The 25,374-nt window shown below is 37.7% G+C and overlaps 1 protein-coding gene across 2 annotated transcripts in view; it reads left to right on the top strand.

The window, feature by feature from the left end:
• LOC126183594 (WD repeat-containing protein 6) overlaps window positions 1-25,374 on the top strand; it is a 284,304-nt gene that overhangs the window by 203,830 nt on the left and 55,100 nt on the right. For both annotated transcript variants that reach the window (XM_049925694.1, XM_049925693.1), the window contains exon 12: window positions 944-1,238. In XM_049925694.1, the coding sequence (XP_049781651.1) occupies window positions 944-1,238 (295 nt within the window). The remainder of the gene's footprint in view (window positions 1-943; window positions 1,239-25,374) is intronic.

The raw sequence follows: 25,374 nt of genomic DNA, 5'->3' as shown, positions 1-25,374 counted from the left end.
GCTAGCAGGCTACCATGAAACTATAAATTGCAATCTTGATAGGCTATGATCCATGTGCTGTTTGCTTCTGATGTGTTCTAGTAGACATTTCTCCTTGTTATGCATTCAAATTCTGTGTAATCTTTCTTTATATATAGGATGTAGATGCTATCACTCTGACCTAATTTGTGTGGCTATGTTGAAATTTTAACCTCTTGCATATTTAGGCATGTAGTACACTTCATTTCAGTTTGATGCTTACTGCTTGTCACATTCATGTTGTTGCAGTTTTAATGCCCATCAATGTATTAAGCAACGACAGATGAGCAGAAGCACAAACTAGGTCCCTCTATTGTTAGACGAAAGAGAGAGCAGGATTCCACACAGAATTCATGCAAAAATTTCCACCTCTTTTCATTTCATTGTTCACACAGCTCCTCCCACTGAGCATTTAAATGGCCATACATGGTGATCTCTAATTTCATTTATGGCTTGAAAATGACAGAATGTCAGCCTGTCAAAATATCAGTGGTTGTCAAGGATATTACGTGACTGTATTCTTGTTAGTTATTTGCATGTATTGTTGAGAAATGAGTGATATTACTGCTAACCCACAATGAAAATGCTGTTGTATCAAATACTCACTTGTTTAGAATAGTGACTGGAGAGTGGATAATCAGTTGCACAATATAAATGATGATGCCAGTTAATAACTAAAAGAAATTGTAATCATTTGCTTTCATACAAGTGAGAGCAGGAGTCTGTTGTTTCTGAATTTGATTGCCATGTTAGTTAATAAAAAAATAATCAGTATAGTACAGATTCATTTGATTCTTTTCTCTATGTTAAAATTCTGCACAGAGGGTTTTGTGTTCTAGAGTTAGAACGGAAAAATCATTTTATTTTTGTTTTTTTTGTTTAAAATATTATTTAATTAATTTGTTTTTATTGCATTTATTAACAGAAAGGTTTTCATCTCAAGGACATTAATTGCCAGAAGCTTATTTGTGAAAATACAGTCAAAATTCCATACCGCCTTGTGGCATGCGGTAGTGAAAACAATACAGTTTATCTTATTTTTCTTCAAGCTGGCATGGCACCTACAGTAGCAGCAGTTCTTGACACACACATATCCAGTGTGAGAACTCTGGATGTATGTTGCCTAAGAAAGTCTGAAGAGTCTGATTTGTTCCTGCTGGTTACGGCTGGTGGAAGAGCTCAGCTGAAAGTGTGGAAAATTTGTGTTTCGCATTCAGGAGGTATATTTAACTATACTTAATATAAAAATAACAATTTGTGCTTTCTCATAATAACAAAATTATATTGTGTGGTATGCATTATGAAACTCAAATATTGTGTATTAGGTACATAGCAATGGGAAATAAACTTTCAGAATATGTCAGTAGCAGCAATAGGCATATAGTTAACTTTCCAGTCTTCTTGATACAAGTTTGTCTGATGAGTTAAAGATGTTGCATCCTGGGATGATGATTCTGTATCATGATAGTCTTTGTCTTGTTGTAAGCTTCCCCTTTGTAATTTGCTTCTGTGGATGCCTTTTGCAAATGAGAGCAGTTAGTTGAGGCGGGTAGGCCAAATGTACAACACTGAATTGCCATGACCTGTTTACATAATCTTAGAGATTGTGTTCGATGTACTTAAATATTTGTCCTACAGCTGTCCTACTTAAGAGAACAACAGGTTTTACACATGATCATATGGTTGAATGAGTCTTTTGTATGACACATTTTGCAAATTAAATAACATAGTCACTATGATCCAGTAGGATAATTGGTAGCAAAACTGTATGGATAATTGAAAAGCATGTATTTATTCTAACATATAGAAAAAAAATTTATGAATTATGTCCTTACAGGCAATACGGGATACACATTCAGTACTATCTAAATATATGAAATATTACAAGTACAGTAATCCATCCATTTAAGTGAATAAATGCTGGAAGAATCCCCTAACTATGGCTCATTTAAGTGGCTCATAAAAGCGAAATCCCAAAGAGCCTCAGCCCAAAAGTTAGTACACTACCATACAGTCAGTGTTTCATAGCATTATCTTACAGTCAATCCATGAAATGTTAAAGCCTCTACACAATACCAGAGTCTAATCACTAAAAGTAGAATTAATATTTCTCAATCCCAACACCTGCTCAGTGTCTTTTACTCTGCATGTTTTAGCTCATGGCCAAATTGTATTACCAAACAACAGCAAGTTTCCTGAGCTGATGACCAGAGTCTATCACTTGTAGACCGTTAAAGTATGAAAATGGTGCAGCATACTCACTCCCCAAAAACTATGAATATCATCTGGACTTTTTAAAAAGCGTGTATCCTACCTTATCAAGTGATACACTGCAACAGACTGTAAACAAATTGTCACTCGCCATCCATTCTGAGATCCATTGTAACAGCAGACTACCATGAAAATAGCCCACCGTTCATATTTACAGCACATTAAGCATGTAGTTAACATGTTGAGAGAAGCACCTCTGATCACTGGTTATTTCCTGACCTCACACTGTTCTCTGTTTACTGGTTCATTAACAATCAATAAAAATACATGCGTCACACGTATGTGCTTGTCATTTAAAACCACAGAAACATCATTAGCTCTTTCAATATAAATATACATTGCCTGCTTATATTGGGTATCTCTGAGCTCCTTTTAATGGTACTCTAGAGCATAGCTTATGGGCACTTCTTTATTTATGACTGAAACAAATAATTACTCAAGTGACCACTAAATATATTTTAAATCTACCCATGTGATACATTTGGAAAGGGGGGGGGGCCTTGGGGCTACATTCATATGGGGCATGTATGTGTAGAAGAACTAGAGATCTGACACACATGTAAAGTCAGATTTAACTAGCATATATTGTAATCCTGACTGTCCCCAAGGTGATCAGTGATGATAACTGATACCTTCAGCTTTTGTATGACTACATGATTGTAACTGCAGCTATTAATTTTTATATATATGTATTTTGAGTAAGCATTGGTTTATGCAAAGACCCAAAATGTTCTTAATTTTAATAGTACAACTATCAACAAGCAGCAATCATATTGTTGTATATAGAACTTCTGTAAGTTTAGTCAGAGATATGAAATTTGATTTCTGAAATGTCAGCAGATGTTCTTTTCGTAACTTGACCCAAAGCCTTCCATTATGACTTTGCATGTTAGTCAGAAATCATTCCAGTCACTCAGTTTTCACACAGTGGACAGGAAATTGTAAGGCCTAACTGCTCTGTCAGCCCTGGTTCTCTGAGATGAATATTCTGAACTACCTGTACCTTATCTGACACACCATGCAGACTGTGATAGTCACATAGTGTGTTTTCAGTTCTTGGCAACTGTCTGCCAAGCAGTAGGCTCCGCCTTACAGGAACCTCAGCTCACAGTGCCCCTACCTTTCTAAATGCAATATGAACTAACCCCAGTTATCAGGTCACACACGTCAAGCAGCAGCAGCTGGCCAAAACACAAGCAGCCACAGGGAAGTAACAGATTTTGTGACATTTTATGAGTTCCTGACCAGAAGTGAATTATATAGTTTCATCTGTACTTTCATAGTTTAATTTTTGAATTTCTGTATGTTACTTTACTATTTGATGGACACAGTTTCCGCATTTTCATTTGTGTCGGAAAGTAAACTGATTTTGTGACCTATTATAAGCAAGGAATGAATTATTTAATCTCACTTGCGTGCTTTGGTAGTTTAGTTTCGAATCTATGCATGTTAAACTAATTTGTTAGAGACATTTCTTGTGTTTTCCTCAGTGTCCACAGTAGAGGTTGGTAGTTCATGTTGATAGTCCTTTGTTTGTGTAGAGCAGTTTTCCATGGTCTTTAGTATGGATAGGGACTGTAACTGCTGTGTGCAGATGAGCCGAATTGATGATACTTTACTCTCAGCTCCAGGCTGTTTTGGCTTCAGTTACACAGCTTGAACCTGCAGTGAATGGACATCACTGTTGTAGGCTAGCCATGGGGATACAATGGATATCCCGCATGACTCATGAGTCCACCAATTGGTCTGCACTGGTGGCCAGTCCCTGCTGCTGCATTGAGGTTGATCCCTCACACATGGTTGAGTGGGAGTTTGCCATATGCAGTCACTTGTCCTGTTGCAGGGGAAGCTTCTCAGCCTGCAGTATCCAGGCACTCACAAAGGGTGGGATTATTGTTAGTTTGGAACTCCATTGTTAGGCATGTTATTGGGCTCCTTAGGGACACAGCTGCCAAGGTGGGGTAGGAAACCAATCAGCACTTTGTGTGCATACTGAGTGGAGTCATTCCAGACATGAAACAGGTCCTTCCGGATGCCATGAAGAGCCCAGGATGCAGCCAGCTGCAGGTGGTGGCTCATGTCAGTACCAATAATGTATTTCACTTTGTATCAGAAGAGACTCTCTCTAGTTTTTAGCAACCATCAGAAGTGGTAAAGGCTGCAGCCTTGCTTGTGAGATGAAGGCAGAGCTCACCATTTGCAGCATAGTTGATGGACCGATTGTGGACCTCTGCTACAGAACTGAGTAGAGGGTCTAATCAGAGGCTCATATGATTCTGCGACTGTGTAGGCTGCAGATTCCTTGACTTGCACCATAGAGTGGTGGGGTTTCGGGTTCCGCTAAATATGTCAGGAATCCATTACATGTGGGAAATGGCTACACAGGTAGCAGGGGCTGTGTTAGGGACTGGATGATTTTTTAGGTTACAGGGTCTCAAGGAAACACAAAAAGGGCTTTAGTCTCAAAGGGTGCAGGTTAAACACAGGAAGAAGATTGATCTAGGAACTATAAGTATAACAGTTGTAAATTGTCGTAGCTGTGTTGGGAATATAACAGAGCTGCAAGTGCTGAAATCTGGAAATAAGCTCAGCTAAAATTTTTGTGAAGGACCCAATGGTGTTCAGAAATGATAGGCTAAATATAGTTGGTGGTTGGTGTGTTTATTGCTGTTAGAAGTAGTTTATCTTGTAGTGAAATTGAATTAGATAATTCCCGTGAGCTAGTATGGGTAGAGGTCATTCTTGGCAACTGGAATAAAATAATAATTGAATCCTTTTATTGACCTCCCAACTCAAATGATACAATTGCTGAAAGGTTCAAAGAAAACTTGAGTCTAATTTCAAACACATACCCAACTCATACAATTATAGTGATGATGACTTCAATTTACCCTTGATATGTTGCAAAAATATGTGTTTAAATATGGATGTATGCATAAAAGTTATCCAAAATTGTGCTAAACCCATTCGATGAAAATTATTTCAAGCAATTAGATCATGAGCCCACTCGAATAGTAAATGGTTGTGAAAACACACTTGACCTCTTAGCAACAAATAATCCTGAGTTATTAACAAGAATCAAAATGGATACAGGGATTATTGAATGCAGGGTTGTCATAGACTGAATACCATAACTCCCAAAGCCTTGAAAAATATATGAAAAATATACCTATTCAAAAAAGCAAATTCAAATTCACTTTGCACCTTCCTGAGAGACAATCTCAACTCCACCCAAATTAATAATGTAAGGTTAGACCAGATGTGGATTGAATTCAAAGAAATAGTATTGTCAGCAATTTTTTATTATTTATTTTATTTTTTTATTATTTATTTTTTAAATTTATATCAAGTACATTAACAAATGATGGAGCTGACTGTTTCTAAACAAAATGGCTCAGAACACTGTTTCAAAAACAACGAAAAAACATGCCAAATTTAAACGAATGGGAAATTCCCAAGATTGCTGATCTTTTACAGAAGCTTGAAATCTAGTCCAGACTTCAATGTGATGTGCTTATAATAGCTTCCACAATGACACTTCATCTTAAAACCTGACAGAAAATCGAAAGAGATTCTGGTTGTTTGTGAAATGTGCTAGAGCAAGACACAGTCAATGTCTTCCCTGTGCGATCGCAATGGAAATACTATCGATGCCAGTACTGCTAAAACAGAATTACTAAACAAATCCTTCCAAAATCCCTTCAGCAATGAAGACAAAATCAATATTCCAGAATTTAAATCAACAACAGCTGCTAACGTGGGTAACTTAGAAGTAGATATCCTTGGAGTAGTGAAGTAGCTTAACTCACTTAATAAAAACAAGTCTTTTGGTCCAGACAGTATATCATTTAGGTTCCTTTCAGAGTATGCTGATTCAATAGCTCCACACTTAACAATCATCTATAACCACTCGCTCAATGGAATATCTGTACCCAAAGATTGAAAAGTTGCACCAATATTCAAGAAAGGCATTAGAGCCATACACTAAATTGCATGCCAGTATCATTAAAATTGATATGCAGCAGAATTTTGGAACATATATTGCGTTAGAACATTATGAATTACCTGAAAGAAAATGGTCTATTAACACACAGTCAACACATATTTAGAAAACATCGTGCTCTTTTTACTCACACTAAGTGTTGAGTGGTATTGACAAGAGATTTGAAATTGATTCCATATTTCTAGGCTTCCAGAAGACTTTTGACACTGTACCTCATAAGCAGCTTGTAATCAAATTGCATGCTTACGCAATATCATCTCAGTTATGTGGCTGGATTCGTGATTTCCTGTCAGAGAGGTCACAATTTATAGTAATTGATGGAAGGTCATCCAGCAAAACAGAAGTGATTTCTGGCATTCCGCAAGTCAATGCTATAGACCTCTGCTGTTCCTAATCTATATAGATCATTTAGGAGACAATCTGAGCAGCCATCTTAGGCTTTTTGCAGATGATGCTGTTGTTTATTGTTTAGTAAAATCATCACAAGATCAAAACAAATTGCAAAATGATCAAGAAAAGATATCTGTTTTTAAAAAAATGGCAAATGACCCAAAATAATGAAAAGTGTGAGGTCATCCATGTGAGTGCTAAAAGTTACATGATCAAACCTAATGGCCCCAAATTCAACTAAATAGCAAAGTGTCTTTGAGAAACACATTGCAATGATTCTGTGCCTGCCCAAATTAGAGGTGTCTTTCCTCACAGTTCAGTTCTGTCTGGTAGCCCTTAAGGAATTGTGTGCCTAAAATTATGTCACTGACAAGACAACTAATAATAAAACAATTAAAGCTGAATGAGAAATCTAACATTTGAATTCTTGTAGTATTTAGTTCCTTATGGACTTTATAAGCCCACCCTTTGCAGTCCTAATATTTATTCCTAAAACATTTTTATATCATTCTAATGCTTGACCTTTTACACAAAACAATTTTGCATCACTGAACTGTAAGTGCCTAGTGTAGGATAGCTTATGCTTTGTCACTGCTTACATAAACTTCTATAATTGTCCATATGTTTTCATTTACCTCCCTCTCAATATCTTACCTCCAGTAAATAATTTTCAGTATCTTTTGTGGTTCATTCGTACACATTTTATCTGTGACCTATAGCTTCTTTATTACTGTACCACTTAAACTTTCCCATTGGATGTCTCTTTAGCCCTAGTTTCATTTCTTCATTGTTCAGTCTCCCTTGCTAAATTGAAGTCATTTATCACTAACCAACATGATGTTAAAGCATTGTTTACTAGCATACAGGGTTTTCAATCTGCAATGTTAAATTAATCTTTTGCCATCCTTGGTTCTTTCAGAAGTCATCAGCTCACCTCCCCCTACAGAAGCAAATGCACTGATTCTCTCCTTACATGCATCAGCCATATTAATCAGTGCAGATTCAACATTAACTTCTCACACACTGTGCTTCCACAGCTGATACACCAAACAATATGCTGTCTATTTCAAACACAGACACATTAACAACTTCACAATCTCCAGCTAACATGCCCATTGTTATGCTGCCTCCTTCAGTAATATTCACCTTAATATCTTCTCCCAAATAATTATAATTTCAAATAATATTTAAGTTACTCTATCTTTTGCAATTGTAATAAAGTTTTATTTCAATCAGTCACATTTCACTTTTATTTAGAGCATCTCCAGGGGTCAGGTTTTTTGGATCCTACATTATTTCTATGCATTTATGTAAACTTAGGCACTCAGTGTAGTGCGGTGTGTTAGAAACTCAAGGCCTATATATAGAGGACCACACATAAATAATGTAAGAGCCAAAAATTGACCACTGCAGATGCTTTAAATAAAAGAAAGGTGTGTGTTCCAAACAAGACTTTGTTACAGTCCAAAAAAATGAAATAACTCTCGTATTACTTGTAAAGCTGTGACTGTGGAAGAGAGACCTCTAAAACAAAAAAGACAATATGTGTTATTATTGCTACTGCGTCTCGCGTTATTGGAATTCTTAGCACACCTGTCTTCTGTGGAGTTTGGATTTGCTTCTGCCTCCAGTTCAGCCATAGAACTGCCCACTTGAATGAACTTTACCTTTTACTTTCCTACTTCTCCCTCAGAAACATTACATAAAATGTCCTTTCCTATAACTGCATTACCTGAAATTGAATCACTGAATCACTGCTACTTTCCTTCAGTAGTTTCATTCTCCTGCTGTATCCGTCCATTTGCCCCAGAATTTGTTGTTGCTGTGACATCCGTAATGAAATTTTGTGTCAGTTCACCACTTATTTACCTCCATTTCCTACTTCCATACTCTTATGGGTCCACTTTTCCCAATTGTGTTTGTCTATCTTTGAGCCTGAGATGTGGTCTGTCTTGGATTTCCAAGTTCCTGTTTTGGCTTTAAGGAATGTAACCTTCTGCTCTTTAAGACCTTTACTTTTACTTGTTAGCCATATGCTGGATTTGAAAGTGTTTGTCATTATTATAATTCAACCACTGATGAAAATAATGATGAAGATTGTTCTACTTAAAATTCACTGGCCTGTGCTGGGAGTCACATGGCTTATCTTCTCGTCAATTTAGCAAAAGGCTAGGACTATTACTGTCTTGCCAGTGCCTGTAGAATTAATCACACCTTCCCACTTTTTTCTCCTTGCACCAATCCACATTGCATAAATCTTAGCACATTAACTGGGTTCTCAACAAAATTGAGAAATTTGTGCATTGAATGTGTTGGACAAATATGTATACACACATCAAAAAAAGTTTTGCATCACCCCAGTTCCCAGAACTCCTGAAGATAGACATTGACTGTGGATATTGTGTCACAGACACAGTCCACTTGACTGTTCAGAGATGTCATTAAACCCGCCTAAAGATCCCTCTTAGGGATCTACGCTGAATTGCTGTTGAGGAGTGGAACAATCTAGACCGACAATACCTTGATGAACTAGTGGATAGCATGCCACGATGAATGCAGGCATGCATCAAGGCAAAAGGACATGCTACTGGGTATTAGAGGTACTGGTGTGTACAGAAATCTGGACCACGACCTCTGAAATGTCTCGCTGTACGGTGGTACAACATGCAATGTGTGGTTTTCATGAGCAATAAAAAGGGTGGAAATGATGTTTATGTTGAACAAGGAAACAAAAGAAAAATTCAAATTAGGTATTAAAATCCATGGAGAAGAAATAAAAACTTTGAGGTTCGCTGATGACATTGTAATTCTGTCAGAGTCAGCAAAGGACTTGGAAGACCCATTGAATGGAATGGACAGTGTCTTGAAAGGAGGATATAAGATGAACATCAACAAAAGCAAAATGAAGATAATGGAATGTAGTCGAATTAAGTCAGGTGATGCTGTGGGAATTAGATTAGGAAATGAGATGCTTAAAGTAGTAAAGGAGTTTTGCTATTTGGGGACCAAAATAACTGATGATGGTTGAAGTAGAGAGGATGTAAAATGTAGACTGGCAATGGCAAGTAAAAGCATTTCTGAAGAAGAGAAATTTGTTAGCATCGAGTATAGATTTAAGTGTCAGGAAGTTGTTTCTGAAAGTATTCGTATGGAGTGTAGCCTTGTATGGAAGTGAAACATGGACGATAAATAGTTTGGACAAGAAGAGAATAGAAGCTTTTGAAATGTGGTGCTACAGAAGAATGCTGAAGATTAGATGGGTAGATCACATAACTAATGAGGAGGTACTGAATAGAATTGGGAGAAGAGGTGTTTGTGGCACAACTTGACTACAAGAAGGGACCATTTGGTAGGACATGTTCTGAGGCATCAAGGGATCACCAATTTAATATTGGAGGACAGCGTGGAGGGTAAAAATCATAGAGGGAGACCAAGAGATGAATACACTAAGCAGATTCAGAAGGATGTAGGTTGCAGTAGGTACTGGGAGATGAAGAATCTTGCACAGAATAAAGTAGCATGGAGAGCTGCGTCAAACTAGTCTCAGGAATGAAGACCACAACATCATCATCAACAACAACAACAACAACAATGGAATGTTGTCTACTCCCGGGACCTTGTTTCGACTTAGGTCTTTCAGTGCTCTGTCAAACTCTTCATGCAGTATCATATCTCCTATTTCATCTTCATCTACATTCTGTTCCTTTTTGTATAATTTTGTCCTCAAGAACATTGCCCATGTATAGACCCTCTATATTCTCCTTCCACCTTTCTGCTTTCCCTTCTTTGCTTAGAACTGGGTTTCCATCTCAACTCTTGACATTCATACAAATGGTTCTCTTTTCTACAAAGGTCTCTATAATTTTCCTGTAGGCAGTATCTATCTTACCCCTAGTGATATACGCCTCTACATCCTTACATTTGTCCTCTAGCCATCCCTGCTTAGCCATTTTGCACTTCCTGTTGATCTCATTTTTGAGACGTTTGTATTCCTTTTTGCCTGCTTCATTTACTGCATTTTTATATTTTCTCCTTTCATAAATTAAATTTAATATCTCTTCTGTTACCCAAGGATTTCTATTAGCTCTCATCTTTTTACCTACTTGATCCTCTGCTACCTTCACTATTTTGTCTCTCAAAGCTACCCATTCTCCTTCTAGTGTATTTCTTTCTCCCATTCTTGTCAATCATTCCCTTATGCTCCCCCTGAAGCTCTCTACAACCTCTGGATCTTTCAGTTTATCCAGGTCTCATCTCCTCAAATTCCCAACTTTTTGCAGTTTCTTCAGTTTTAATCTACAGTTCATAACCAATAGATTGTGGTCAGAGTCCACATCTGCCCCGGGAAATGTCTTACAATTAAAAACCTGGTTCCTGAATCTCTATCTTACCATTATGTAATCTATCTGATGCCTTCTAGCATCTCCAGGCTTCTTTCATGTATACAACCATCTTTCATGATTCTTGAACCAAGTGTTAGCTATGATGAAGTTATGCTCTGTGCAAAATTCTACCAGGCGGCTTCCTCTTTCATTTCTTCCCCCCAACCCATATTCACCTACTACGTTTCCTTCTCTCCCTATTCCTACTATCTTATTCCAGTCACCCATGACTATTAAATTTTCGCCTCCCCTCACTATCTGAATAATTTCTTTTATCTCATCCTACATTTCATCAATCTCTTCATCATATGCAGGGCTAGTTGGCATATAAACTTGTACTACTGTGGTAGGCGTGGGCTTCGTATCTATCTTGGCCACAATAATGCGTTCACTATGCTGTTTGTTGTAGCTTACCCACATTCCTATTTTCCTATTCATTATTTAACCTACTCCTGCATTACCACTATTTGATTTTGTATTTATAACCCTGTATTAACCTGACCAGAAGTTTTGTTACTGCTGCCACCAAACTTCACTAATTCCCACTATATCTAACTTTAACCTATCCATTTCCCTTTTTAAATTTTCTAACCTACCTGTCCGATTAAGGGATCTGACATTCCTGATAACAATGTCCTCCTGAGTAGTCCCCGCCCAGAGATCCAAATGGGGGACTATTTTTCCTCTGGAATATTTTACCCAAGAGGACGCCATCATCATTTAACCATACAATAAAGCTGCATGCCCTCAGGAAAAATTACGGCTGTAGTTTCCACTTGCTTTCAGCCATTTGCAGTACCAGCACAGCAAGGCCATTTTGGTTAGTGTTACAAGGCCAGATCAGTCAATCATCCAGACTGTTGCCCCTGCAACTACTGAAAAGGCTGCTGCCCCTCTTCAGGAACCACACGTTTGTCTGGCCTCTCAACTGATACCCCTCCGTTGTGGTTGCACCTATGGCACGGCTATCTGTATTGCTGAGGCATGCAAGCCTCCCCACCAATGGCAAGGTCCATGGTTCATGTTGTATCTTACACTTTTGTCCTGCACTTTGCTTCAGTTTAGATGTAATAAGTGTAGCAATTTCACCATTGTTGCCAATCAGTATTATGTAACACTATGCGGTGCTGCAGTAGCCACTACACAGTGAATTGCTTATTTATTGACCTTGTGCTGGCATTAATATCATTTTGTTTCATATTCATTGTTACAAATAAGTGTGACATATGAACATAAGATTACTGTTACGTGCATTCACAAAACCTTGTTCACTCCATATACCATTTCCTTCACAGCAAGTGGTTAAAATGTAGCATGAGCTGAAAGTGTTGTCAGTACTGTGTAAGATCTTCTGCACAACATTCCACTCCCCATGGTGCAGTAAACCTTACCCCTCTGTTCCATACATAACACATTACTATGCCTTAAGAAAAGGTAAACAAGTTATACTGTTTGACCACAATGGTGGCTGCCAAATCATATTAACTAAAAAATTAATAAACGGTAATTATTCTGCTTTACTTTTACTATTTTCCATTTCTGCAGCTGCTTGAACATCAACTGGTTTTTGTCATTTTCTTTATCATTGTGAATTGAGGTAGAAAAAAATCCAAGGATAAACAAATTTGTCTTACCTTTTTTCCCCCCTTTCTCCTCTTTCTCCCTTTTTTTCCCTTTTCTCTTCATTGCTTCAGACTTGTGTTTAGAGTCCATAATGTTACAATCACTTAAATCAAGCTCACACTCTTGCTCAACAAACCCAAAACTGTCAAAATGTTATAAAACTACTGTCAATGTTGCAAACTGAAAGGTCTCAAGATGAGGTGGAGGTGCACTGTGGTCAGCTCTTTGATGGCGCTATGTATGAAACCACATGTCTTACAATATAACTACTATTTGTTAGTTGTCCTGTTCTGGTTACAGCAGACATGTAACAGGTGTGCATGAGGACAATGATCTTTAGGAACAGCAAAGAGAATCCCAGACATGGCATAATTACACTAATTCTTTACTTTTGCATTGCCATTCACACAAAGAGAACTGACAGGGTGTATATGATCTGGGACAACCGGGAGATCTGGGAAAAACCTGGGAAATTTTCATCCAGGAGAAAACCGGGAAAACCTCACGAATTTTTCATTGTTTTAGCTTTCAGTTAATTTCTTTTAGGTTTTAACTGGTAAGAACTGATGCTCTAACAAATGATGTTCCTGTATCCCGCTACTGCAGAATAATACTGCAGCAATAAAATTGACAGCCCTTAGATTTATGAGATTTATCATATACCCAAAATTTATCGGATTTCTTTTAGTACCTGTGTGGATGACCTCACACTTTTCTTTGTTTAGTGCCAATTGCCACTTTTCACACCATATGGGAATGCTCTCTAGATCATTTTGTAATTGGAATTGATCGTCTGATGATTTTTTAGATGGTAAATTACAATGTCATCTGCAAACAGTCTAAGGGGGCTGCTCAGATTATCACCTAGATCATTCATATAAATCAGGAACTGCAGAGGGCCTATGACACTACCTTGTGGATCGCCAGATATCACTTCTGTTTTACTAGATGATTTACTGTCTATCACTACGAACTGTTTAAATGGGGCTTCATGAAGGAATCTTCCACCTTGTGTGACTGCGGAGAAGAACAGACAACCAAACATTTAATTAACTGTCCTAGATGTCCTGTATCATGTTCCACACAAGAGCTTGTTGATGTTTCAGACAATGCTGCTGCCGTTGCACAATTTTGGGCTAATACCGTTTAGTTTGTTCTTTTATGATTTGACCTGATTTGTTATATTGTATATATTGTAAATATTGTTGTAATGTTTTTGACTCGAAATAAATAAAACTACGAACTGTGACCTCTCTGAGAGGAAATCACGAATCCAGTCACACAACTGAGACGATACTCCATATGCATGCAATTTGATTAATAGTCGCTTGTGAGGAACGGTATCAAAATCCTTCTGGAAATCTAGGAATATGGAATCGATCTGAGATCCCTTGTCGACAGCACTCATTACTTCAAGGGAATAAAGAGCTAGCTGTGTTGCACAAGAATGATATTTTCTGAATCCATGTTGGTTATGTATCAATAAGTCATTTTCTTCAAGGTGATTCATAATGTTCGAATGCAGTATATGCTCCAAAATCCTACTGCAAATTGAGGTCAGTGACATGGGTCTGTAATTTAATGGGTTACTCCTATTTCCTTTCTTGTGACCTGTGCTACTTTCCAGTCTTTAGGAACAGACCTTTCGTCAAGTGAGCAGTTGTATATGTTTGCTAAGAAAGGTGCTATTGTGTCTGCATACTCTGAAAGGAACCTGATTGGTATACCATCTGGACTGGAAGACTTGCCTTTCTTAAGTGATTTGAGTTGTTTCACAACACCTAAGATATTTACTTTTATGTCTCTCATGCTAACAGCTGTTCTGGTTTCAAATTCTGGAATATTTACTTTGTCTTCTCTCATGAAGGAATTACAGAAAACTGTATTTAGTAATGGTGTTACCATCATCTGTAACATTTCTATCGCTATCGTACAGTGATGGTATTGACTGTTTTCTACCACTGGTGTACTTTACATACAACCAGAATCTCTTTGGGTTTTCTACCATATTTTGAGACAATGTTTTATTGTGGAAACTATTAAAAGCATCTCGCATTGACGTCCACACTAAATTTTGAGCTTCGTGAAACTTAGCCAGTCTTGGGGATTTTGCATTCTTCTGAATTTGGCATGCAATTTTCGTTGCTTCTGCAATAGTGTTCAGACGTGTTTTGTATACTATGGTGCATCAGTCCCATCTCTTACTAACTTATGCAGTATGAATCTATCTATTGCTGTTGATACTGTATCTTTGAATTTGAGCCATATCTGGTCTACACTTACATAATTAGCTTGGAAGGAATGGAGACTCTCTCTTAGGAAGGCAACAAGCGAATTTTTATCTGCTGTCTTAAATAGATATATTTTGCATTTATTTTTAGTGGTTTTGGTTGATATGGTTTTAAGCCTCACTACAAAGACCTGGTGTTCACTAACCCCTGTATCTGTCATGACGCTCTCTGTTAGATTAAGATTATTTGTGGCTAAGAGGTCAAGTGTGTTTTCGCAACCATTTACAATTCATGTGGGCTCATGAACTAATTGTTCAAAGTAATTCTCAGAGAAAGCATTCTAAGTTGATTTCTGAATGAATCACAAGTTGATTTTCGAATGTGTGCATAGTGTACATGATGTCTCCGTCAGGGGAATCCTCATTGCATCTAGAAAACTTTCCTGCAGACAAAAGGGGACAAGGCTATATGACCTTTGTGGAGTAAAGCCGAACGGATGAATGCCAAGTGCTGTGTGATTATATGATTGATTATATTTGCAAATGAGCAGCGTTGCTATAATTAGTGGTGAAATCCATAGATTCAGACTACGAAAGTGGAAATAAACGACTAACAGGAATAACAGGTAAAGAAAGACTACATATTATCTTATTGGTGTAGCCAGGAAAATGAAATTTTGACAGAAAATTTTTGGCCAGATTGCTATACTAGTAAGGGCCAGTTGTACAGTCCCCAGCTAGCAGCTGCTTAAGTTCTATTCTGGAAGTAGAGTGGAAAACTTTTCGCATGAACATGTAACAATGCCTAACTGGAGAATAATCGCAGGATAACTAAACCCGTGACCAAACATGAGATAATACAGTACTGGTACTCCAAGAAAATTTGCATCCCAAAAACCACACTGCAAAACTTAACATCAGTTTGAGGCCTACTTTATTGAGAATCTGGACATACGAATGTGCACTTTAAGTATGCACTTTAAATGTGCACATTTTAGTATTGTTCACGAAATTCCGATGCTCTTGGAGTATCCCCAGATGTCTTGTTTCTTTTATGACTTAATGTAAGATCTTTTAACGTTCTACACATATGAACATAGGGCTTCCAACATCATCGTAGCTGCACAAGCACGGCGGTGCCTGTTATCTGGTGCTCTCTGGAAACTGCTGAAACGAATCTATTTCTAACATGTTGCGGGAAAGTATTGTGAATGGTGGTTTGAAAAGTGTTGCTTTCAAAGTAAATTTCCTTTTATGCCGGTTGAACTACATGCGAGAATATTCAATGAATTTCTTAAATCACAGAGCATTTGACTCATTTAAAAATCATCTCTTTGATGATGAGCCATTTAGAAGAATTTTGAGCCCATAAGATCAGACATTTAGTCATTATTAAAAATTTTACTGGCACATTTGTGTGATATATCGTAAAGTGAACATGTGCAGAAAAGATCAACTTTATATGTGAAAGCTTAGCTTCTCTTGCAGCTTATTAACATTAGAGACCAATATTATATGTGAAAGCTTTGCTTTTCTTGTAGCAGCACTATGTATATTAATTTAAAATATTAACTTTTTCTGTTTGTGTGTTCACGCTACTGAACAGTGATGTTGGTATTGGCTGACAACATCACGTGTCCTATGCTCTGAATATCTGCTGTCATCACGTGACATAAGCTATGACTTGGTTACAAAAGTGCATCTCAGTCTCGATTTTAATGCTTCGGAAAGTAACATGCGGTGTTTGGTGGAATTCAAATTTATACCTTCATAATAAGAAAACATGCAGGATTAATGTTGCAAATCAAAGACCTTTTCAAAATATGTATTTCCCCCCCTGAATTTCGTTTTCTAAAGTGCAGGGAAATTCTATGCTTGTGTATAAAATCATAACCAGCCAAAGGATTGATAAGTTTTACAGTTCCGACAGAAAATATACTGCCACTTAACACAGAAAAAGTGTGTTTTCACCTGGTAGATTTTTTTTCCTTGTCTGGTTATATGCCCTGACATAGGGATGGAAAAATTTACTGGCTTTTTAGTCTTATTAACCAATTTTTGAAGGACAACAGGCAAAATTTCAACTTGCCATGTCGGTGGTGCTAAAATTTGCGATTTCTAATTAAAATGTTTTTATTAACATTTCCATTGCTTTCAAATACTAGGTTATTAGAAACAAAGTAAAGCAAGCATTGCTCATCTAATAACAATCCCAAAAGACATTCATGTGACACATACACCATTAGTGAGCTAATAACATATCTGTGCCCTATAGCTGTGCACACATTCTTTTATTTGTTCGTAGAATAGCCAAAATAAGGGTGAACTGCCATGTGCACTCTTATGTTGGTGGAGATGTAACTATAATAATCTACATCTACATGCATACACCACAAGCCAGCATGTGGCGTGTGACCAAGGGTACCTTGTACCGCTACTAGTCATACCCTTTTCTGTTCCACTCACAAATAGAGTGAGTGAAAAATGAATGACTGTATGCCTCCACAAGAGCTATAGTCACTCTTACCTTATCTATGTGGTCCTTACATAAAAATGTACATTTGTGGCAGTAGAATCATTCTGCAGTCAGCTTCAAACACCAGTTCTCTAAATGTTCTCAGAAGTGTTCTTTGAAAAGAATGATGCCTTCCCTCCAGGCATTCCCATTTGAGAATGAGATTTTCACTCTGCAGCGAAGTGTGTGCTGATATGAAACTTCCTGGCAGATTAAAACTGTGTGACAGACCGAGACTCGAAAGGTCCCGACTTTGAGTCTTGGTCCGGCACACAGTTTTAATCTGCCAGGAAGTTTCATTCCCATTTGAGTACGCAAAGCATCTCCACATGTTTATCAAACCCACCAGTAACAAATCTAGGAGCCTATCTCTGAATGGCTTTGATGTCATCCTTTAATCTGATGAGGTAGGTATCCCAAACACTTGAACAGTACTCGAGAATGGATTGCACTAGTGTTCTATACATTTCTCCTTTACATATGAAACACACTTTCCTGAAATTCTCCCAATAAATCAAAGTTGACTAACCACCTTCCCAACTACAATCGTTACATCGCTTTGCAGTATTATGCCTAGATATTTAATCAACATGACTGTGTCAAGCAACATACTATCAACACTGTATTCAAACATTACAGGACTGTTTTCTCTACTTATCTGCATTATTTTACATTTTTCTACATTTAGAGCTAGTTGTCATATATCACATGAGCTAGAAATTTTGTCTGACTAATCTTGCAGCCACTTACAGTCACATAATGACAATACCCCAGCACACCCCAGCATCATCAGCAAACAGCCACAAATTGCTGTTCATACTATCTGTCAGATCATTTATGTGTACAGAGAAGAAGAGTGGTCCTACCACTCCTGACAATACCCTTGTCTCTGATGAATGCACACTGTTGAGGAAAATATACTAGGTTCTATTATTTAAGAAGTCTTCAAGCTCCTCACATATCTGTGAACCTATTGTGTATGCTGGTACCTTTTCTTAGCAGTCTTGTGTGGGGCACTGTGCCAAATGCTTTTTGGAAATCTAGGAATATGGAATTTGATTTTGTCCTTCATCCATAGTTCACAGGATATTGTGTAAGAAAAGGGTGAGCTGAGTTTCACGTGAGTGATGGTTTCTAAAATGATGCTGATCTGTGGACAGAAGATTTTCAGTCTAAAGGAAATTTATTATACTCTAGCTGAGACTATGTTACAACTTTGCAGCAAACTGATGTTAACAATATTGGTCTATAATTTTGCAAATCCATTCTTTTGCCCTTCTTATATACAGGAGTTACTTGTGCTTGTTTCCAGTGCCTAGAAACTTTGCCCTGGGTGAAAGAATTGCGATAAATGCAAGTTAAGTAAGGGGCCAATGTCATGCAATACTATTCGTAAAACTGAATTGGGGCTCCATCTGGACCTGGTGACGCATTTTTTTCCAACTCTTTTAGTTACTTCTCTACATGAGGGATGCCTATTACTATGTCCTCCATAAGAGAGTCTGTGTGATATCGGTGACTTAGCAACACTGACCTCTATTATGAACTGATGACTGATCAATATTAAATGAAACATAAGTTCACTGTTACCAGTCACTGTCAATTTATCTCCATAATGCATTTCAAAGGTTTAAACCTCCATAATCAGGTGGATTTACATTTGTTAATATGACATTTGTGTGTGTTATGATTTTTTGGAGGAACTTGTGGCACACTGTCTAGTGGAGAAACAAAACACTATTTTATAACATGGTTTTGGGTTTCTTTTGACAAAAAAATTAAATGTGTATCTAACAGTAAACATAAAATAAGTAAAATGAAGTACCTCCAGTGGTCACAGGTTCCTTTCACAGTCGTAACACATCACATGTATACTGTCATATTTTGTAAACAAATATGGCATCAGTGTCTATTGGGTGCATGGATCATATAGCAGAAGAGAAAACATTCCATTCCATCCCTTTTCCCCTGTTTCAATCAAACATTGTAACAAAGTCCAAAGAATATACGTCCTAACAACATTATTACAGAATAAATTTTTTAAAGGATGTGGAGGAGTTGTTTGAGGTGTTGAATACATTCATTGGAATAAATACTTCAGGTGGTATATAAATCATATTGGCTACAGTGGTAAAATTATACACAAATAACAATTTTGGTTGTTATTCATATTTAGATATGAAAGGCTGGAGGCAGAGGGGGAGGAAGAGGAAGAGGAAGAGGAAGAGGAAGAGGAAGAGGAAGAGGAAGAGAAATAGAAATAGAAATGAGATGGAGGAAGAGGGTGGAAAGAGTGACTGTATGAACTCAAAACATGGTTACCTCCAGTTCCCATCAGGAAACCGAATACATAGATGTTTTATTATATTAAACACCTTGTCAAATGTGTGTGTGTGTGTGTGTGTGTGTGTGTGTGTGTGTAAATATTGTCATTTTTGTCATTTAAGATGGATTCAGGTTGTTTGGCTTGGTGCTTGTATATTTGGAGTGTTTCAAGGATGTCTAGTTTCCTGCCTTTTGGTTGGATGTGTAGGATGCTGATACTTGTGTTGTTGACATGGTGTTTTGTTTCATCCAGGTGGGTGGCTATTGCTGATGTGTGGTATTTTTTGTTTTTTAGTGCTTTAGTTCTTTGAATCTAATCTCAAATGATCTGCCTGTCTGGCCTATGTAGAAGCAGTCGCAGTCCAAACATTCCATTTTATACACATCTGTGTGATGAAGAGGGTTTCGTGTGCTGATGCTGTGGGGTAACTTCAGTCCAAACTTGTTGTCTGTGGTAAAGGATATGCTTATGCCTTTTCGTTTGAAGACATTGGCAGTATGATATGAAATGTTACCTAGAAAGAGGATTGTATGGAAGATGTTATTTTCTTTTTTTTTTTTTGTGTTGTGATTGCTTTGCCATTATTGAGTGTTTTAGAGTGTCTACTATGGAGCTGTTATAACCATTTGCAATAGCTGTTTGTTTTATTATTTCAATTTCTTGATCACATTTGTCTTCAGAGAGTGGTAATTGGATAGCTCTATTGCTCATGTACCGGAATGCTGCCATTTTGTGGACTGTGGGGTGACAAGAGGAGTTGTGGATTGTAGTATGTGTTGTGTTAGCCTTCTGATAAATTTCAAACTTCTAATGGTAATGCCTAAGAAATTTATACTGTCATCTGTTTGGTGTTCAACTGTGAAATTTTGTGTTTTCATGGGAGTTGAATAACTGGTTCAACTTACTGATGTCATCTTTAGTGCCTTTGATTAAAATGATGGTATCATCTACATATTTGTAGTAGTAGATGATATTTTTGACGAGGTGGTGATTGCAATTAAGGATTTTGTCTTCTAATTTACGTATAAATATTTCAGCTAGCAGTCCAGAAAGATTCGAGCCCATTGCCATACCATCTGTTTGTATGTAGATTTTATGGTTAACTTTAAAGTAGTTGTGTGAAAGTGTGAATTCAAGCAGGTCCATTAGTTCAGTAATGTGAGTTGAGGTGATTTTTTTGTGCTTTTGTAGGTTGGCATTGATTATCTGTAGTGTGGGATCTATTGGCACAGAGAAAGAAAGGGTTTTTTTATGTCAAATGAGGCAAGTGTGGCTCCATCAGGTACTTCTATGTTTTTGACATGTGTAAATTCTGTTGTGTTTTTAAGTGTTGTCTCATTATTGAATGTGTGGTGGCACCGCCAGACACCACACTTGCTAGGTGGTAGCCTTTAAATCGGCCACGGACCGTTAGTATACGTCGGACCCGCATGTCGCCACTATCAGTGATTGCAGACCGAACGCCACCACACGGCAGGTCTAGAGACACCTCGTAGCACTCGCCCCAGTTGTACAGCCGACTTTGCTAGAGATGGTTCACTGACAAATTACGCTCTCATTTGCCGAGACGATAGTTAGCATAGCCTTCAGCTACGTCATTTGCTACGACCTAGCAAGGCGCCATGATCATTTGCTATTTATCTTGTGATGCATGTACCGTCAGACCGATGTTCACCAATTATGAATTAAAGTTAAGTATTCCATCAGCTACGTACTTTATTTGCTACTATAAATTCCCTTAATGTTCCAGACCTCACACCAGCCTGTGTGAGCGTAACGCGTGCCTTTCGGCTACCAATCATAGTGGCTTGGCAGTCTTGCCAAGTTACAACAGAATGTGTATGCTTCTTTGAGAATTTTGAAGAGCATTTTGCTGAGTTTGAATGTTGGGCTGTCCCTGCAGTTCACTACAGGCCTGATGGGGGTCCCATTTTTGTGTATCTTAGGTTGTGACCTAAGGCAAGGTGCTTGTGGGCTCATTGTTACAGTATTTCTTGCTTCTTGGATGGTGAGTAGAAAGTTGATGATGTTTGAAATGTGTTTAATCTCTTTTGACTGATCAATGTTTCCAGTTTTGGGAATGTTCCAAAAACCAATACAATACAAAATTTATTTTACAATAGCTATCTAATATTTGCCAATTGAGCACTCTGGGGGATCTGAACCCTTGAGAGACTTGGGCCCTCCATGATGCTTCAGCCCACCCCCTCTCATTGCATCTGCCTGCTTGTACATTACTCCATAAACCATGTGGTCTCACCTGTGTGTGTACAATCCTTTTAACCAAACAGTGGGCTCTATCCTACAGGAACTCCACTCTATATTGCAGTATCTTGCTAACTGCAATATGAAGTAACACCAGCTTCTAAGTTCCACATGTTATATTTCAACTTATATTCATGCCAGAACTATGTGGAACTACCATGTGCTCTACACACACAACATATTTGGAAATATCTTACTCTTACTCTGCCCTGTTCCATTTGCGAATGGCACAATAGAACAACTACCGTCCATAAGCTTCCTTATGAGCTCTAATTTCTGTGATTTTCTTGTCATGATCATGACATGTGTGGAAGGAAGTAATATATTTCCCAATTCTTCAGGAAGTGTACACTCAGAATGTTGATAGTAGTCCTGGCCATGATGCACAAAATCTCTCTTGTAAGATCTGCCACTTTAATGCGTTGAGCATTTCCATAATGCTGTCACACTTACATTTCCATAATGCTGGCACACTTACTAAAATAACCTGCCATGAAACAGTCTGCTCTTTATTGGACACTCTTCATATCCCTCTCTCTTCTATTAATCCAATTTGGTTAGGGTCCAAGACTGACAAAGAATGTTTAGGAGTCAAGCAGACAACTGCTTCATAAGCCTTTTACTTTTACGATAAATAACATTTCTTAAATACTTCCCAGCAAATGTCAACCTGGCATCTGCTTTTCATAACACAGGTGTAATGTGGTCATTTCGCTTTAGCTTGCTCCAAAAGGTCACTCTGAGGTAAATTACAGTTTTACTCTTTATAATAACTTATCAAAAATAGTGTAATTAAATGCTAATGGATCTATTCTCCCATTTACACACAATATGTTACCTTTATTTACATTCAGGGTGACCTACCAAACCCTGCACCTTATGCTGGTCATCTTGCATTCTGCTACATCTTCCTGGCCTTGTTACCTTACTATATAGGATGTCCCAGGAGTAATGGTCAGTATTCAGGGATAAACAGAAATAAACTTGACATGGATGTATACCATATTTTGAACGGTTTTTGAGATACAACACATTTAATGGACATTGTTATGTATTTTCTGTGTTATCCAATAAATTTTCAGGTTTACACATATACAACAATTAGTAAATATGTATGTTTTACAAAGTATCAGTTGAAAACTACAAATTTTTAACACATACCTTTAGGTATTCTTGTACGTGTCACATTGCAGCTGTTGTACACTTCACAATAAATGTTTAAATATCCCAGTTTCAACTTCAGTACATGTGTGCATTCTTGGAAGAATATGTTGTGTTGCTTATCTGAGGACCTCTGCATGTTCCCTAATGAGGACCGCTGCATCTATGATTCAACCAAACAGTTCATCCCACATATTCATATTTCCTTTGTACACCTCAGCCTTCATCCAACCCTATAAAACAAGAAAAGATCTGATGGCTTAAGTTCTGGCAATCTTGTGTCTTGTTAATTGCACTACCATGACCAAGCCAGTGATTAGGGTAAATGCAGTTGAGATGTTCCCTCACACATCTGGTAAAATGTGAAGTGGTGCCATCATGCTGCTAGTACATTGCAGTCTGCACAGTCAAAGGAACTTCCTCAAGATGTGAAACAAATGAATTTTCCAAACAGTGCAAGTAATTCAGTCCGATCATTCACTCTTCTAAAATGATTGGACCTATCAACTTGTTATTGCTTATGAACACCAAACATTGATCAAAAAATTAACTTGGAAATTGGTTTCCACTGTAGTGCGTCAATTTACTTGTGACCATCTGTGATTATTAAATGTATTGTTGGCTCCATTCCATGTAAATGTGGCTTTATCAGTGAATAGTGTTAATGAAAACAAATGATGATAGTCATTTAACCAGTGACAAAATTCAAGTCATGTGGCATTGTTGTCATTACAGAGATTGTGGACAAGCTGTATGTGAAATGAGTTTAAGACGTCCACATGTAATGCTGGTCATTCATGTGTTTGTCGGGCATTGATATATGCAGATAGTTGCCATGTGCTGGAAGTAGGTCTACACTGCAACATTTCAATGATCTACTGCTCTTTGACCACAGGTTGTTGAGCTATATTTTCAGAATTAATGGGGACTTGAAAGAAATCCTGTTTCATGCATTGTGCAGAAAACTCTGGTAAACACTCTATGATCAAGAATATCACCTGCTGGAAAGTGCAGACAGTATTCTTCAACAGCAGCTGGTGCACTACCATCACAGAAGCCATAAACATGCACCGTATCTGCATATCCTTCATTTGTGTAGATGTGTGGCATTTTAGCTAGTGCATGTACAAAACTTAACTGACTGGTGCTTCTCTCTGACAAACTATCAATCTCTCACACTACTTCATTCACAACACAACATGGACAACTGTGCATTCAATGGGCTGGTTTAATGGCAGAAAGGTATCCCAAGCAAAGAGGTTCAAAGCAGTGACGTAGGTTGGATTAGACTAAAATGTCAAAGAAGTTGGATGGGTAACACACATGCATGCATGCATGCCTGCCTGCCAATAGCCTAAAAACAAATATACATTAAATGTGTTCTATCCTGGAAACCATTCATATGAAGCTTTTTGCTTCAAATGAGGGTTCATGTGATATCCCAGAATATTGACCATTACTCCTGGAACAGCCCTGCAGACATCGCCATCACCTGCAAACAATGTTGTGGAACCTCTGGTCTTATCTAATTTATAATTCATCCATGTCCCAAACAGTAATGGCCCTAGAACACTCCTTCAAGACATTCTACTTTTGCTTATGTTGACTTGTCCCATTAAGATCAACTTCTTACAGTCTGTTTGCTAGGAAGCCCTCAGTCAAGTCATAAATCTACTGTGACACTCAGCTCATATTTTGTTTCCTAAAAATAGTGGAGAACTGTATAGAACGATTTTCAGAAGTCAAGGAACATGGTCTCAACCTGGGCTCTACTGTCTACAGCTCTATGGAACTCATGGGTGAACAGAGTGACTTATCTATTACAGGATCTCTGTTTGAGGAAGCCATGTTGATTATATAGAGGAGATTTTCACCACCCAAAGAGGTCAGATAATAATGCATGAGCATAAAATATATTCCATAATTGTACAACAGACTGACATCAGTGATGGTTATGTTGACCTATAATTAAATGTTATGTGCATCTCTCTGGCGACTTTCCTTGAATGGAAGTGATGTGCACTTTTGTCAAATCACTTGGTACTATTCAGTATTCTGATCAATAGTACACTGCTGTGAGAAGAGAAATAACTTCTTTCACATAATTTTTGTAGAATCTTATAGGTATCTCCTTAGTCCAAATGCCTTTAGACCAGTGGGTGATTTTAGGTAATTATCCAATTTGTGCAC

The sequence above is a fragment of the Schistocerca cancellata genome, chromosome 4 (assembly GCF_023864275.1).
Source record: "Schistocerca cancellata isolate TAMUIC-IGC-003103 chromosome 4, iqSchCanc2.1, whole genome shotgun sequence".
Lineage (NCBI taxonomy): Eukaryota > Metazoa > Arthropoda > Insecta > Orthoptera > Acrididae > Schistocerca > Schistocerca cancellata.
This window is presented reverse-complemented; position numbering and strand designations above follow the sequence as displayed.